At 40.7% G+C, this 17,928-nt stretch overlaps 1 protein-coding gene across 2 annotated transcripts; it reads left to right on the forward strand.

The window, feature by feature from the left end:
- The first annotated feature begins 347 nt into the window (after positions 1-347).
- Positions 348-16,965, forward strand: AMACR (alpha-methylacyl-CoA racemase). Of its 2 annotated transcripts, XM_047093658.1 has the most exons (5): positions 348-677; positions 3,613-3,756; positions 4,763-4,923; positions 8,268-8,454; positions 16,215-16,965. In XM_047093658.1, exons 1-5 carry the CDS (start codon positions 431-433, stop codon positions 16,622-16,624), a joined length of 1,149 nt encoding a protein of 382 aa, XP_046949614.1. In that variant the 5' UTR covers positions 348-430; the 3' UTR covers positions 16,625-16,965. The 2 variants fall into 2 exon arrangements, with proteins under 2 accessions (XP_046949614.1, XP_046949624.1); XM_047093668.1 differs by lacking the exon at positions 4,763-4,923 and having other exon boundaries at positions 16,215-16,318.
- The last annotated feature ends 963 nt before the right edge of the window (positions 16,966-17,928 follow it).

Here is a 17,928-nt window from a genome sequence, read left to right on the forward strand (position 1 = left end):
AATGGAGGGAGGGAGGGAGGAAGAGAAAGAAAGAAAGAAAGAAAGAAAGAAAGAAAGAAAGAAAGAAAGAAAGAAAGAAAGAAAAAGGAAAGAAATCTTAAAATGTTTAACAAGCCTTACTTTAACTTCTAACAGAAGATCTGCAGAGGGAGGCAAAGAAAACCTGCCTGAACCCAGTGGCACGCAACCCATCAAAGGGAAAGCAACCAACGGAAAGGAAAACCACCTATTGGACTAGCCAGGAGGCGGGGCCAGAATCCTCCCAATGTACGGACTCTGCACCGGAGGAGGAGGAGGAGGAGGAGGAGGGACGGCCCTGCGCAGGCGCAGGAGGGAGGGACCGCTTGGAGGCCGCTTGGGGCTCGCCTCCCGGGCGGTCTAGGCTAGGTCTGGGCCACCCGAGACTTCTTCACTTGGAAAGCCGGGTCCCATGGCGCTGCAGGGTATCCGGGTGTTGGAGCTGGCCGGCCTGGCCCCAGGCCCGTTCTGCGGTATGGTCCTCGCGGACTTCGGGGCCCAGGTGGTGCGTGTGGACCGGCCGGGCGCCAGAGGGGACGTCAGCTTCATGGCACGGGGCAAGCGCTCGCTGGCGGTGAACCTGAAGCGGCAGGACGGGGCATTGGTGCTGAGGCGCCTGTGCGCCCAGGCGGACGTGGTGCTGGAGCCCTTTCGCCACGGTGAGCCCCAGGCGCCTCCGCGGCTCCGACGGGGGACCAGACGCGGAAAGGTCCCCGCCGAAGGGAGGGGCTGGGCCGTACGAGCCCGTCACATCTAAGCTCTGTTGCCGACAGAACCTTTTCCTGTCACTGCCTTTCTAGATTTTTCTGTCGCGTTTGCTATTGTTGATCAGTCCCCCCATGAGATGATCTATACTTGGAATCTCAGATACTGAGGTTGCACCTGTTCTCCTTATACCCATTTCCGCCCCCTTCCCCAGATTCTCTTTGTTTGTAATCACTCATTTGTGCTTGTCTTTCTTAATTATTTGAGAGTCCCGAATCCTGTGAGAATCTAAGGAAAGCCAAAGATTGCCTTCCTGGAAAATTGCATGTAGGTACACAGTCGTTTTTCTACCGTTTTGGGGGTTGGTGTACCCTCTGAAGCCTCTAGACCCAGGCTAACATTCTCTGCGGTAAATCCTGGTGTTCCAAGTTCCTTCCAGCTTCAGCTCAATTTGGTTTACAGTTTGCTTCCTGGAGCCACCTTTTCCATCCCCACTGTTTTCACCTTTTTATAGGCAGATGATGGCCAAATCTGTAATCGTACCTCCGTCTTTTAGAGCCATAGACCGCTGAAATACACAGACCGTGCACGTGTCTTAACTGGCTGTCTATCTCCCAGGCACTGCAACTTCCATAAATCCCAAAACAAGCACATTATCTTACCTCCGAGAATAACGTCTCCTCCTGTGTTACTTATTTTTTTATTTTTTATTTTTATTTTTATTTAAAATTTACATCCAAATTAGTTAGCATATGGTGCAACAATGATTTCAGGAATAGATTCCTTAGTGCCCCTTACCCATTTAGCCCACCCCCCCACCCCCCACAGCCCCTCCAGCAACCCTCAGTTTGTTCTCCATATTTGAGTCTCTTATGTTTTGTCCCCCTCCCTGTTTTTATATTATTTTTGTTTCCCTTCCTTTGTGTTCATCTGTTTTGTCTCTTAAAGCCCATGTATGAGTGAAGTCATATATTTGTCTTTCTCTGACTAATTTCACTTAGCATAATACCCTCCAGTTCCATCCGCGTAGTTGCAAATGGCAAGATTTCATTGTTTTTGATTGCCGAGTAATACTCCATTTTATATATATACCACATCTTCTTTATCCATTCATCCATTGAGGGACATTTGGGCTCTTTCCATACTTTGGCTATTGTTGATAGTGCTGTTATAAACATGGGGGTGCATGTGTCCCTTTGAAACAGCACATCTGTATCCCTTGGGTAAATACCTAGTAGTGCAATAGCTGGGTCATAGGGTAGTTCTATTTTTAGTTTATGGAACCCCCATACTGTTTTCCAGAGTGGCTGCACCAGCTTGCATTCCCATCCTCCTGTGTTATTTTTCTCATTAAATGGAACCAGTACTCTCCCAGCTGCCTGAATCCAAACCCTGTACTCTGCCCATGACTCCAAATATTGTTAACTGCATTTGCTTTCAGTTACCAGGAATCCAGACATTCTTCCTCCTTAGCTTCTATAGCTTCCTTCACGCTGTTGTAACAGCCTTTTTAAAGATGATGTGTGGGTCTAGCACAATTTGGATCCATTCTCAGCTCCCAGGGCAATCTTGCTCAAAGTACAAATCCAAAGCTTTGCCTGATATATAGCAGGAAGTCAGTAAATGTTTGGTGAATGAATTGAATATCTGTGGGGCACCAGGCATATTAAATGTTAAGTCATTTATTCACACAGCCAGATTGGAGGATTATGATAATTTAATAATTAGGATTATATCATAATTTAATAATGCCCCATTTAAAGATAGAGGCTCAACATGGTTGACTCCATGATCTTGCAATTAGAAGGAAAATAGAGGAGTGCCTGGGTGGCTCAGTCGGTTAAGCGTCCGACTCCGGCTCAGGTCATGATCTCACGGTCCGTGGGTTGGAGCCCCACGTTGGGCTCTGTGCTGACAGCTCAGAGCCTGGAGCCTGCTTCAGATTCTGTGTCTCCTTCCCTCTGTGACTCTCCCCCGTTCATGCTCTGTCTCTCTCTGTCTCAAAAATAAATAAACATTAAAAAAAAATTTTTTTTTTAAAAAGAAGGAAAATAGAGCTGTGAATACAGATGTAGCTGTCAGGTGAGAGGATTGTGGCTGGTGTTTAGGTAGAAGACTAGAGTTTTCTGTAATTTACTATAGCTTTAGGAAGACAAAACTGTAAATATATAGTCTTCATTATTTTTAATCCCAGGAGGTTAAAAATACTAGTTATCTGGATTTTGTGCAATAAATACTATACTTATTCATGAGAGCTCTTAGATGGTATTGTAGCAAATTTTATCACTGACATTTTGGTGAGCTTTGTTGTGAAGATGCCTATGCTAGGCACTTCAGAGACCCATGGAAACAGATCAGGTGTGAATTCTGCCAGAGGAGCTTCTAAACTGAGGGGAAGATGATGGAATATATACACAAAAGCACAGTGTGAGGTAGAAGGTGGAGGATGATGGGGGCACAGAAAAAGAAAAGACCTTAAAAGCTTTCGAAAGTGAATTTTTGACCAAATTCAGCCCCAGGGTAACTGTTCTAGGAGAACAAGCCATTTCTAATAAATTACTAAGGAGAGTATTTGGGGAACTATGAAGGCACTGACTAAAGGAAGGAATGGCCCACTATGGGGATTGCAGGAACTTGGATATGCCTGAAGGGAATTAAGGTGGGGCTGGAAGGAAATAGGATTTGGGGGCAGAAGTCACACATTCCAGAAATGGTGGCTTCACTCTGTGTCCTTAATTATTGGAAACGTGCTAAAACCCACAACAAACGTTATTGGTATGATTTGGAAGAGTGCCATTTTATGTTTGCCACAGAGAGAGGATTGTTCCTATCCTCAATTCATCCCTCTTAAAAAAAAAAAAAAAAAATCATTGTTCCCTTTCTCTTAAGGTGTTATGGAAAAACTCCAGCTAGGCCCGGAGATTCTGCAGAGGGTGAATCCAAAGCTCATCTATGCCAGGTTGAGTGGATTTGGCCAGTCAGGAAGATTCTGCAGGGTAGCAGGCCATGACATCAACTATTTGGCTTTGTCAGGTATGTTGACAAAATAATTTCTCTACACCTTTTATTTTGTTCCCAGTCAAGATTTACAGTTACACCAACTAAAAAGAATTTTTTAAAGGTGAAAATTTAAATATTTATCAGAATCAATAAGGAGAGCATGGTTTGAAAAGAGTTGGTTTGTCATAGAACACTTATTCCCAACCCCTTTCCCTCTGACTTGACCCATTTGAGGGATAATATACTCTCACTAGTCACATTTACTTACTACATTTCTCACTACAATTCTCAGGCAAGACCCTGCCAGGAAGTAAGAGCCTTGGTGGTAATGGGGATGGCTGTTGTACAGTTCTAAAATGCTGATAGAGTTTGATCTGAACTCCCCTTTCTTTCCACCTCCATTCTGAATCATTGCCTGAGTCACCATTTTAGACTTCTGTGAATACCTGTAGCTTTCAGGTCGTATTGTCACTTTATTAGAATTTTTGCCTGTGAGAACATGTCTTAGAATGGCCTGATCCTAGAATTCTAAGAAACTGTGTGTTGTTGAATAAAGGCCTCAAATTTCCTGTGAGTACACATTTAAAGATTGAGGATGAGAGTGTGGGTAGAATTGTTTTTTCCATCTATTTAAAAATAGAATTACTTTTATTTTTTCTTGTGTTTGATTATTTTCTTGCATCTCTAATAAGACTGAAAGTGGATCATAACTGTTGGTAAGCCATAATCTAAATTGCTAACAATAATTTTTTCCTCGAAACTCAGTGAGTAAAAACTTAGCAATAAAATTCTGAAAGTGTTAGTTGGAATAAAGTTTTAGAGAGAAAACAACAACAAAAGAAAACAAGGAGCCTTGTTGGGGGAAAAGCCTGTTTATAAATATGTTGACTAGGTTTAGATTTGGAAAAGCATCATGTACCGGTTTTCACCATGTCGGCAACTAGAATGATTGGTTATTCCTCATAAGATGTTCATGTATCTATTTAAAAGTGACATTAAATTTACATTTCGTGTTCCTTGATTTCTTTAAATTATGTAGGTATTCTGTCAAAGATTGGCAGAAGTGGTGAGAATCCGTATGCACCGCTGAATCTCCTGGCTGACTTTGGTGGTGGTGGCCTCATATGCACACTGGGCATCTTGTTGGCTCTTTTTCAACGCACACGCTCTGGCAAAGGTCAGGTCATTGATGCCAGCATGGTAAGTGTTAACTGGGGGAGGTGATAAGCCTACCAGTTGTTCTAAGTATGATAGATGGCTGCCTCAGATTGTTTTGTGAATAAGAGATAAATGAGATTTGAAGTTTGAATCCAAATTATCCAGGATATCCTTTTTTTTTTTTTTTAAATAGCCTCATATCCTTTCATTGAGTATCTTGTTTGTAGAATCAGTTTTCTAAACTTTTCATGACTCATCTGATTCCTGCGTTGGTTTCAACAATCTTCCCCTGCCATTTCTTGTGCTTAGAATACAGTTTTCAAGCAATCTTCATTAAAAACTGGGCTCGGGAAGGAAGTCTCCCTTAGCAAACAGAGAAGATTCTTAAGGGTGCTAGAGTAGCCAGTCTAGACTTTCCTGTTACAGTTTGCAGGGGAGACTCCAACATCATGAAGCTTCAGTTTTTTCACTGTCACGCACTGAGTACGTGCCTTGCGGTATGCTAGGCGCTTTCCCTGTGCGATTTCTCCTAATCCTCAAAACACCAGTTCCACTTGGAATACTTTATTTGATGAAAGGAGAAACTGAAGCATAGAAATTTGCCCAAGTTCTCACAGCCAGTTGATAAGAGCCCAATCCAGCATTCTACGTATGTATTTGCATTTGGACAGATCTTTGGAGGGAGAAGGAAGATGGGTTTGAGGAAGACAAGACTGGAGGCAGAGGGACAGTTACTGGGTTGTTGCTGGGAGATACGAGCAAGTACTAAAGTCATTGATGGTGGAACAGGTGTGGATCTGAGGGCTATTTGAGACATAAAATTGCCAGGATCTGGTGACGCGTTGGCAGTAAAGGGGGAGCGAGGAGTCAAGGGTGGCTCCCGTGTTTCTGGCTTGGATGACCTGGTGGATGGCATCACTGGCACCTTGGGGGCGGACTGCCAATGGAAGAGGCAGTATGGGTCAGTGGTTAAGAGCACGGATTCTGGCACCTGTTTCCTCCACCCCAGCTCTGCCACTGACTGGTTCTGGGACTTGGGTGAGTTACTTACCTCCCTGTGCCTCGGCTTCTTCTTTGTAAAATGGAGACAGTAATGGTACCTGCCTCATAGCATTGTTAGAGAACTAAGCGAATTGATGCCTTGTTCAGTGTATAAACAATGCCTGGCATAAAGGAGGTGCTATGTAAGAACTTGGTATTATTATTGTTGTTGTTATTCTTGTATGATAAGAGGAATTCAGTTTGGGTCATTTCAAGTTTGAAGTCTCTTTCAGATATCCAGACAGAGTGAGTACTCGAAGTTAGAGACTAGAAACAGGTTTTATTGTCATTTGGAAGCCACATGAGACCGTGTGGTCCTCTAAGGAAGGGGACAGAGCACCATGTTTGAAGAGTGGGCAGTAGAGGAGAAGTCAGGGCATAAGGAGAGCAAAGTGGAGAACCGAGGAGTGTTTCCATGGAAACGAAAGATAAAGAAAGTGCTAAAAGAAAAAAAAAGAAATGGTCAGAGGGTCAGGTGTCAGTAGAGACCTCAAGAGTTTATTTATTTTTTATATATTTTTAAGTTTATTTATTGAGAGAGAGAAAGCGAACAGGGGAGAGGCAGAGAGAGGGGGGAATCCCAAGCAGGCTCCACACTGTCAGTGCAGAGCTTTACATAGAGCTTGAACTCACAAACCATGAGATCATGACCAGAGCTGAAATCAAGAGTCAGAGGCTCAACTGACTGAGCCACCCAGTTACCCGCCTCAAGAGTTTAGATCTGAACACTGTAAATTGGATTTGTCACTGGTGACCTTTTGCAAAAGCCGTTTCCATGGCCCTTATCTTGGGGGCTTGGCTTATGCTTCCTTCTCACAGGCTAAACCCTGTGCTATTTCTCTTCCTTCTGATACTTTTATCAGGATACATTTGCATGTCCTTTGCGTCCATCTCTAAAGTGTGGTGTGTGATTGATCTTTTTTTTTCTTTTAATATTTATCTTAGAGAGAGAGAGAGAGAGAGAGAGAGAGAGAGAGAGCAAGCAGGGAAGGGGCAGAGAGAGAGGGAAACAGAGGATCCAAAGCAGGCTCTGCACTGACAGCAGAGAGTCCGATATGGGGCTCAAACTCACGAACTGTGAACTCATCACCTAAGCTGAAGTTGGACACTTAACCCACTGAGCTACCAAGGCGCCCCTGTGACATACTATTTGGTATGTCAGCTGTCAGAGCCATAAAATCAGGTGTGTGTGAGATTTCAAGTTTAAAGGGAAAGTTGGGATGTCTCCAAAGATACAGCCAGTAACTGTGAGAAACTCCGTGGACCCCCAATTCCAGCTATTTGACATGAGGGTGCTTTGCTGGCCTTCTCCTTGGGGTTCAAGAATCATTAGGATCATAAAGCCGTGAGGGTAGGGAGGTAGTCTTCTCTGGAGAGCCACATGCATCCAGCCTTGTGACAGTTATACCTGAAGATGTGAATCCATTCCTGTTATTTCAGAACTCAGTGGGAAGTTAGCATTCCCAAACTAGTTTGTCTGGACTCAGAAAACCTGTATATCTGCTGCTTATATTTTATGTTAATTGTGTAACTTTCTAGTGATTGTTAAGGTATATTAAATATTCAGATATAGTTTTCTTTGGCTTGGAGTCAAGCTAGAGTATGCTAAATTTAACTGTAATGTGGTTTACCTTTAAAATGTGATAGTTTCCTATTACCTATGTGTATGTGTTTATAGGTATTGAGACCAAAAGAAAGATTTTTTCAAAACCTCTTTGCTTTATTTTTAACTTTTTATGCTGACAGTTAAAAAAAAATTTTTTTTTTTTTACATTTATTTATTTTTGAGAAACAGAGTGAGACAAAGCATGAGCTGGAGAGGGGCACAGAGAGAAGGAGACACGGAATCTGAAGCAGGCTCCAGGCTCTGAGCAAGCGGTCAGCACAGAGCCCAATGCGGGGCTTGAACCCACAAACTGTGAGATGATGACCTGAGCCAAAGTCAGAGGCTCAACCGACTGAGGCACCCAGGTGCCCCTATCCTGAAAGTTTTTAATGTATATAATTATGGAGAGAATATATAATGAACTTCTGTGTACCCTCACTTGGCTTCAAACATTATCAACATTTGGCAGTCTTATTTGAAAAGAACAACAAAAGTAGTTCCTTCTAAGTCTTTTCTGAACTGTATTTTCTGAACTGAATAGTGGAGAAACCCTCTATCATAAACCTGTTCTAACACACTTTCTTGAAATATCAAGAAGTTGTGTAATTAGATACAGTCTTCCTGTACTCTAAGAAACATTGTTACACAAATGTTAAAAAAAAAAAACTAAGTGGAAATTAATTGTTGTTTTATAGTTTAAATGTCTGGATTCATATTGTATACTGTTTCTTTTCCAAAGGTGGAAGGAACGGCATACCTAAGTTCTTTTCTGTGGAAATCTCAACAAGTAGGACTATGGGAACGACCTCGAGGACAGAACATGCTAGATGGTGGAGCACCTTTCTACACAACCTACAGGACAGCAGATGGGGGCTTCATGGCTGTTGGAGCAATAGAACCCCAGTTCTACAAGCTGCTAATCAAAGGTAAGTAATATTCCTGTGCCTCTCCTGCTCCCTCCCCTTTTCTTGTGGGTGTTCTTTAGCCTCGATTTTAGGCCTTTTAAATTCATTATGTCTTTTATTATATATCCACTTTATGATTATAATTATAATTATATTGTGGGGCATTTCCCTTATGTTTAAATTTACAGATACTTTCATAAGTCTATAAAATAGCTCAGAGTTTTAAAAAATAATCCATTTTATGCGAGTTCAATTTTTTGTTACATTTCATACTCAGCAGTGTTAGATATTTATGTTGCCCTTGCGTGCCCCTGTCTTATTCTCAGAAATGATGTGCTGGTTCTGCCAGTTCTTATTCCTTGATAGATGCCCCCATGGGGTGCCAGAGCACAGAGTGACTTCGGTGAATAAGATTCTGTTGGAATATGTTATTATCACTTGATGCTTCTACAGTTTACCTTTCTTGCAGATTCTTGTCTCATTTGCATGTGGCCACAAGTTAGCAGGAGAATTTGCGATCTCTTCTTCTCTAATTAAACAATCAGACTAACATTTTGTTCCTGTAACATGTTTGAATTTGAAGTTTACTTTACAGGTAAATGAATAGCTAAGAAGTTTTAGAATAGACATTGAAGAGGTATGACAAGCTGGTCATGGTGTGTCTGTCTTTTCAACTTCACGGTTGGAGTCTCATTATGTTTCGTAGCTTTTCAGATGCAATATACTACTCAAAGTTGTTTGCATATAGCTGAAATCATTGTTTTTTGCTAGCATCAGAAAGCGTTTTATGATCAACAATATTTTTAATTTTTTTTTTTTTCAACGTTTATTTATTTTTGGGACAGAGAGAGACAGAGCATGAACGGGAGAGGGGCAGAGAGAGAGGGAGACACAGAATCGGAAGCAGGCTCCAGGCTCTGAGCCATCAGCCCAGAGCCTGACGCGGGGCTCGAACTCTTGGAGCGCGAGATCGTGACCTGGCTGAAGTCGGACGCTTAACCGACTGCGCCACCCAGGCGCCCCTATGATCAACAATATTAACTTCACTAACTTAAATATAGTTGGAAAAACAAACAACAAGATGGTTTATGTAGATCATAAGAGTCTTTCTGTTCCAAAATTAAAACTAAGAATGGAAGGTATTAATTCAAAATTAGGGACAGAACAATGCTATATGAGGGGCTGAACACAGAGGGATCAACACCCTTACCTCAGTGGTGCAGGGCCTTGGAAGGCAGGAGGGATATAGCAAGGTGAAGTTTGTACCTGACATAAATCTTGTATATTTATGCATTGTCTATAGAGAATTTAAACGCAATAATAAAATTGACTAAACTTCAGTCGGTTTTTGTTTTTGTTTTTTTAGACAGAGTGTGAGTGAGGAAGAGGGGCAGAAGGGGAGAGGGAGAGAGAATCTTAAGCAGGCTGCGTGTTCAGCACAAAGCCCAACACAGGGCACAATCCATGCCCCTAGGATCATGACCTAAGCCAAAATCAAGAGTCGGACACTCAACGGACTGAGCCACCCAGGTGCCCATCAGTCAGCTTTTTGTCATCATCATTCACAGGCAATTCTAAATGACAATGGTAAAATAAACTCATTGAAAAAATTTTGTTAGGAGAGGCTGAGTGGCTCAGCTGGTCAAGCATCTGACTTTGTCTCAGGTCATGATCTCATGGTTTGTGAGTTCGAACCCCTTGTCAGGCTCTGTGCTGACAGCTTGGAGCCTGGAGGCTGCTTCAGATTCTGTGTCTTCCTCTCTCTCTGGCCCTCCCCAGCTTGCGCTCAGTCTCTTTCTCGCTCAAAAATAAATCAACAGAAAAAGAAAACAAATGTTAGTTTGAGTTCTAAACAATTGCTACAGCTATTGTTGAGTTCTAATAACATATGTAAGATCTATTAGCACATTTTTATACTTAGCCTTTAGTAAATATTACATAGAAATTATTCAGAGAACTCCCAATTTTACGGTGTCTCACTCCTGTGTTTTCTTTTAAAATTTGTATAGTTTCAACATCCACATTTAGGTCTCTGTTAAATTATGATTAATTTTTTTGTATGGGGTGAGGTAGGGGTCCAACTTCATTGTTTTGCATATGGCTATCCAGTTTTCCCAGCACTGTTTGTCAAAAAGACTATTCTTTCTCCATTGAATGGTTTTGGCGTCTTTGTTGAAAATCAGTTGGCCATAATTGTAAGGGTTTATTTTTGGACTCAGTTCTCTTCCATTGATGTACATGTCTACCCTTATGTCAGTACCACACTGTGTTGATCATTGTAGCTTTGTAGTAGGTTTGAAATTAGGAAGTGTGAGTCTTCCAATTTTGTTCTTTTTTAAGATTGACTATTCGGGGTCCCTTCCATTTCCATATGTATTGTTTTTAATGCTTATTATTATTATTTTTTTTTTTTTAATTTTTTTTCAACGTTTTTTATTTATTTTTGGGACAGAGAGAGAGCATGAACGGGGGAGGGGCAGAGAGAGAGGGAGACACAGAATCGGAAACAGGCTCCAGGCTCCGAGCCATCAGCCCAGAGCCTGACGCGGGGCTCGAACTCACGGACCGCGAGATCGTGACCTGGCTGAAGTCGGAGGCTTAACCGACTGCGCCACCCAGGCGCCCCAATGCTTATTATTATTGAGAGAGAGAGACAGAGTGTGAGTCAGGGAAGGATAGAGAGAGAGGGAGACACAGAATCTGAAGCAGGCTCCAGGCTCTGAGCTGTCAGCACAGAGCCCAACCTGGGGCTCGAACTCACGGACCATGAGATCATGACCTGAGCCAAAGTTGGACGCTCAACCAACTGAGCCACCCAGGTGCCCCTTGCTGAGTCCTTCTAATGAAAGTTTTATTTGTTATATACTTTTCAATTCCAGAATTTCTATTTGGCTTTCTTTTTTAACAATCTAACTCTTTACTGATATTCTCTTTGATTAGACATCATTCTCAAATTTTGTTGAATTTTTCAGACATGGTTTCCTTCAGTGCTTGGAATATATTTAAAATAACTAGTTGATTTAAAGTCTTTGTCTAGTAAGTCCAGTATTTGGATTTTTCAGGGACAGTTTCTGTTGATTCCTTTTTGTCTTGTGTAAGGGCCACATTGGCTTCCTTCTTTGCATGTCTCACAAGTTTTGTTGAAATTGGATATTTGAAATAATGTAAAATCACCACTTGGGAAATCAGGTCTTCACTTCCCTTCCCTCTCCCCTATCCTGGATTTATTATTGCTGCTATTTGTTTATGTAATGACTTTCTTGGACTAAATCTGTGTTCTTTGGTATGTGCAGCCACAGGAGTCTGTCTGGTTAGCTTGGTCATCAGGTAATAATTGGATAGAGATGTCCTTAAATGCCTTGAACCAATAAATTTCCTTTTCTGTGTCTTTACTTCTTGCTTGTGCAGACTCAGGGTCAGCCAGAGGTGAAAGATTAGGACCTTCTCAGATCTTTCCTGGGCATACTCATAGCCCTATATATGTGCCTTCTAAATTCCCGGAAAGATGTTGGAGCATTTCAAAGCCCCCCATGAACATCCTATTCCCCACTTTTTTTCTTTTGTTTGTCAGCTTCTTGTTATCCCAACAGGGAATGCCACCTCAGATAGCTATGATATTAAATAGTTGTCACTGATTTTTTTTTTTTTTTTGATAAATGTTAACAGTGTTCCAGAAATAAGGCATTGTGAGCTCCAAGTCAGATCAAATAAAGACAAGCCATGAGAACGGAGCCTTTCAGGGAGCTGCTAGACAAATGGCAGTTCTTGGGGGATGGGATTTGGGGGAAGCTCTCAACTCATTTCAGTCCTGCCGTGGCTGTTACCCTGCTAGTTGTTTTACAGAGCTGTGACTGAGAGTCTGTTGGTTTTCATGACTACCACAGAGCTGGGGAGAGAGGGAGAAATTAGTGCAAGTTACAATACCACAGGGCTTACTGATCTTATGAGATGCAGTTGTTTTTCCTAAATAAATGCTCTTTGGATTGTTGTAAACTTTTAATTTCCAGAGTTACAAAAAAGTTCATTCTGACAGTTTGTGCCAGGGTTCTGTTGCTTTTATGCAAGAACAGGTTTCTGAAGGTTCTTGCTCTGCCATTCCAGAAGTTAACTTCCCTCCTTGGCATGTCTTATTGTTATCTTAAAACATATGTGTTTGGAATGATCATTTCTAACATCCACACTCCACCACAAGGAGTGAATTTTTCTGGAAATATTGAAAATGAAACGAGACATTATTCTAGCAGGCTGATTGCTCCAGCCCTTCATCTTCTGACCACTTTCTCCTGGGCTTTCTCTTTCTAAGTCTAAACTCTGTAACCACTCTGATTTTTTACAGCCTCCTCTCTTTGTATCCACAGCCTTGTATGGTGTCCTTAACCTCCTCTCTCCGTTCAAACTTCACGAGGGATCCTTGGCTGACAGGTGGTTTGTGCTTCAGGCCGGCTTACCATGTTAAACCAGCTTTGGTGAATCTACATAGTCCATGCCAAAATGCCACAGCATACTCTTTCTTTCACAATATTTATTTACAAAAGTACTACTTTTATTAATCACGTATACATTACTTCTCTCTCAGGCCCAGCTGGACAAGCTGCCACATCTATACTGATTTTATTACCTTATTCATTTTATCTTATGTTTGAGATCTTTGAGACCATACTTTAATCTTAACATAATACACAAGGTTTTTATAAGGTAAAAATTCTACTGTACTGTGTCTCTGCTGCTTTCTGGGGCAAAAAAAAATCTGTAAATACAGAGAATTTCATGACGTTTTGAGATAACAAGACACTTATAAGTATATTCAGATAAGCAGTAGAGAATTTTTAAGTTGTTTTAAAATTTCAAAATCTTATTAAAAGAAAAGCAGACAATAACGAGTGTTGTCAAGGTTGTGAGGAAACTGCAACCCCCTATGCACTACTAGTGGGAATGTAATATGGCGGGTCCTCAAAAAATTAAATAGAATTTCTATAAATTTTATGCTACCACAATTTTTTTATTTAAAAAAAATTTTTTTTTTCAACGTTTATTTATTTTTGGGACAGAGAGAGACAGAGCATGAACGGGGGAGGGGCAGAGAGAGAGGGAGACACAGAATCGGAAACAGGCTCCAGGCTCCGAGCCATCAGCCCAGAGCCTGACGCGGGGCTCGAACTCACGGACCGCGAGATCGTGACCTGGCTGAAGTCGGACGCCTAACCGACTGCACCACCCAGGCGCCCCTATGCTACCACAATTTTTAAAAGATGAAAAGTAATTCAAAATAATACGTGTCTTAGAAAAGAATGTAATACAGAATTTGTAAAGAAGTAAAAATTCTCTCTTGTTCTTTCACTTGGGGGAGGTTTGGGATGTGGCTTTCAAGAACTTTTTTCTGTGCACATACCAACACAGTTGTTTTATTTATTTATAAATTGTATTTATATATAATATAAAATTATCCAAACTTACAATTAATAGCTGTCTTTTTGTATTCAACAGTATACTAAAGATGTCCTTTCTTGTCAATACAAAAATTCTGCACCCTCATGATATACCTAGCAGCCATATGAAACTGTATGGTACGCCTGTACTAAACTTTAAATGTTTCCTTGTTCAAGTTCATTTACGTTTTTTCCACAGCTTTGCATTGTAACAAATATTTATTATTTACTAATAAACATTAATCTTTGTACATGTATCATTGCATACTTACAACATGAATTTTTAACTGTTTAATATATGCCTAATATTGTGTTACAAAGCAGTAAAGTTTATGGCATGTACTTAAAATAATAAGTATTTTGTGTAATTGTGTGTATGTATATGTGTTACATGTATATATAAGATCACTTTTTGGAAATCAAAACATACTTTCCCAGGTTTTAAATAGTCTGAGTCTATAGGCCAGTCCTTAAAAGTCTGTTTAAATTTAATAATTGATTATGCTATAAAAACTAGCTGCAATCTACAATTATATTCATGTAGGGGAGTGGTTTTAGAGTTCCATACAGGAATGTCAAGAGCACAAGAAACAGCCTATCCTAAACCATTGGTAGTTAGTCCTGTGGCCTTGATCAGAGTCATGGGCAGGATAGGAAACTATGGGCTGAGAAAGGATAATAAGACAGTGGAAAAGCTGGGGTGTCAGAATTAGGGGTAGGAGCTGGAGTCTTTTGATTTCTAGTATTTTTTCCAGTATACAAACTTTAACCTGTGAGACCATTAATCTCAAATATAACGTCTGTTACAGGGAGAGCATATTGGATCCAATTTTATTTAGTATTATGATTCTGATCACATTCTGATTAAAAAAAAAACTGAAAAGCATGCAAAGATATTTATAACAGTAGCTATGATCTAAATCACTATTTTTTGGCTAATTGGCCACTTTATTTGTTTTTCAATCACAGAGTTTGGGGTAGTCAGGAAAAAGAAGAAAAGTAAAAGACATCCTTAGGAACATTTTTGTGTGTGTGTAGATTATAGTGATAAACCTGAAGTAATGGCTCAGTGTTTTTCCTTGTATATGAATGGGACAGAGGAAAATTTACTTGTTTATCCCACAGGTGTCTTTTCACAACTATCCAGAACTATGTGAGTTCTCCTTATTTCCTTATATATCCCAAAACCCTAAGAAGGGCCTGCAGTATTCATATCTACTTTCCTCTATAGGGATTTTCTTCTTCAAAGCAGCTTACATGCAATTAATTAGTCATCGTTCTTCTACGTGATAGGGAAGGAAAGGATGACAAAAGTGAGAATTATTAGATTAACTTGACTGAACTTCTGCAAAATCACATGCATACGAAGGTCCTTTCATGATTATTCCACTCTAAGATCCACATTTAAAAACCCTCTTCCTTGTGGGAATAGAAAATGACATTTACACCAAACTCTAGTAAAGTAGCTTTTGGGGTATAATTTAATCGGCACTGGAGTTCAGGTGTGTCTGCAGGGGTAGGTGCTTGTAGTTAATAAAGGAAGCAGTGAGCAGGTCCTGGGCCGAGAAGCCATCCTTTCTGTTAAATCCCCAGCTGAATGCTTTCATTTTCTTTCCACTATGTGTTGATGAGCTTTTCATGATCCCCTTCATGCTTGACACAAAAGTCTGTGTGCCCCGTTCATGATTTGACTGGTTGACCACTTTCTGTCCTGTTTGCTGTAGGAACAATTTTTTGCATGGGTCTTTGGTTTCCTTACAAATCCTTTGTTCCTAGTTCACAGCAGTTTTGTAAGAGGGTAATGAGTCAAATATCACTGCTTGACTAGAGCTCTTTTATTTGTCCAAAATAAAGGGAGACGAATATTACATGTTAAATTGCAATCTTGAATTTAATCATTTATCTTCAGGCTTCTTCCTTAAAAACTGGGATAGTCATGTGTAAAGTTGTTTAAATTTTATATTTCGTAGGGTTTGGGAACACTATATAAAATGTGGGGTTATTTGAAATCAGTATGACAGATAATAACATCTTGAGGAAATTTCTTTTTGAAAACCTACTCAGGGAAAAATCAATTTCTGGAAACTAGACCTTTACAAATAGACTACTTTTGGTGAAATGTAAATAATAAAATCTTGGCAGTAGCAAGTCTGTTTTCAGTCTTGCTACCCTATTACCTTTGCCCTTTCCGGCTACTGGCTCCAAGTTGAGTTTGAATTTTGTCTCTTGACCCATCTGAGAAACCCTTAAAGACACCCTATTTGGGACACTATGGTGAGGTCAAAACTCATTTTATTGACTATAACCACTCCACCCAAAGCATAATAATTTAAGAAATTGTGCTTTTATTCTCAGGACTTGGACTAAAGTCTGATGAGCTTCCTAATCAAATGAGCATGACTGATTGGCCAGAAATGAAGAGGAGATTCGCAGAGGTATTTGCAAAGAAGACCAAAGAAGAGTGGTGTCAGATCTTCGATGGCACAGATGCGTGTGTGACTCCAGTTCTGACGTTTGAAGAGGTCACCCAGCATGATCATAACAAAGAACGAGGCTCATTCATCACTGATGAGGAGCAGAGTGTGAGTCCCCGCCCTGCACCTCTGCTGTCAGACACCCCCGCTGCCCCTTCTTCCAAGAGGGATCCTTTTGTAGGAGAACATACTGAAGAGATACTTCAAGAGTTTGGGTTCAGTCAGGTAGAGATCAATCAGCTTACCTCAGATAAAATCATTGAAATTAATAAGCCACGAGCTAATCTCTAAATTCCAGGCCTCACAGCTCAAGTGAATTGAATATTACGTGTTCAGTGTGGGATAATACATAAAATTGTGTGCACAGAAACACGAAGGAACAGCATCCTGGTAGACCAGCTGTTCTAATCAAGAAACAAGACTATGAGTACACAGTAATGATTGAATTCTGAAAATGATTAACATGATTATTGATTTAGGAATGTTTTTAGTTTACTAATATTAAATTGTGGCAGTTTTTCTGCTTCTCAATTTACTTGATAGATTATATTTTTAATATTAAGATATGAATCATATACTTTCAATGGATGAATATAATGGTTTTTATTAAATAAAGCCTTTCCCCCCCTAAAGTTTACTTCTGCTTTTAAGTTTCTGAAGTTTTCAAGAAAGTCCTTGAAATAGCACTTAAAAAGCAATTTGTGACTCATTTAAATAACGTTGGCTCTACTATTTACCAAAATGAAGTCCTTAGAAAAGTCTGATCCTTTTAATGTGGTAAGAAAATCTTTCAGCCAGCATCTTTGAATTGTAATTTTAGAAAACGTTCTTGATGTTTCCTTCAGATAACCCCCACTGTCCATCTAGACCATAGGACTAGAGCCCGGCTCTGTGTGGCTGCCTCTTAGCATCACCTACCATATCTCTTAGTAAATTGCCACCATCAGACAATCCTGCTAGACTCTTCCTCCTCTTACAGGTTTCTGGCCTCAATTCCCATCACATCTGCCTCTGCCCTCAGTGTGCCCATGGCTTACCCCTCACTTCATTCAGGCCACTGCCCAAATGTCACCTTAGGGAGTACCCTTTCCTGACCCCTCCCAAAAAAGGCAGCCACTTTATCACTTTCTTTCCCCTCTCCCGTTTCATTTTTCTTCACCTCGTGTATTATTACTGACATTATACTGATTAACTCCAGCCCTCTTAACCAACTATCTCTTAACCAGTGCACGCTAGAATGGAAGCTTTAGGAAGGGCTTTATAGGTTTTGTTCACTGTTAAATCCTCACTTCCTAGATCAGTGCCTGGCTCATAGTGGAAACTTTGTAAATATTTATTAAAGAAGTGAATCTCAATAGTGAAGTGCTGTCAGTGTTCATCTTCATGGCTCCATACCGATCCGCTCTGCCCAACATCCATTGCTGCCTTCATTCAGACCCCTATTACCTCTTTCCTGGACCACTGCTCTGCTTGCCTACCTGACTTACACCTCCAGTACCATTGCTGCCGCCGCCGTCGTCGTCGTCGTCGTCTTCTTCTTCTTCTTCTTCTTCTTCTTCTTCTTCTTCTTCTTTATCCTGTTACTCTACTGGTAA

This window comes from Lynx rufus, unplaced genomic scaffold, assembly GCF_022079265.1.
Source record: "Lynx rufus isolate CCGP_SWC_20201006 ecotype Redwood Valley unplaced genomic scaffold, mLynRuf1.p SCAF_1, whole genome shotgun sequence".
Taxonomy (NCBI): Eukaryota; Metazoa; Chordata; class Mammalia; order Carnivora; family Felidae; genus Lynx; species Lynx rufus.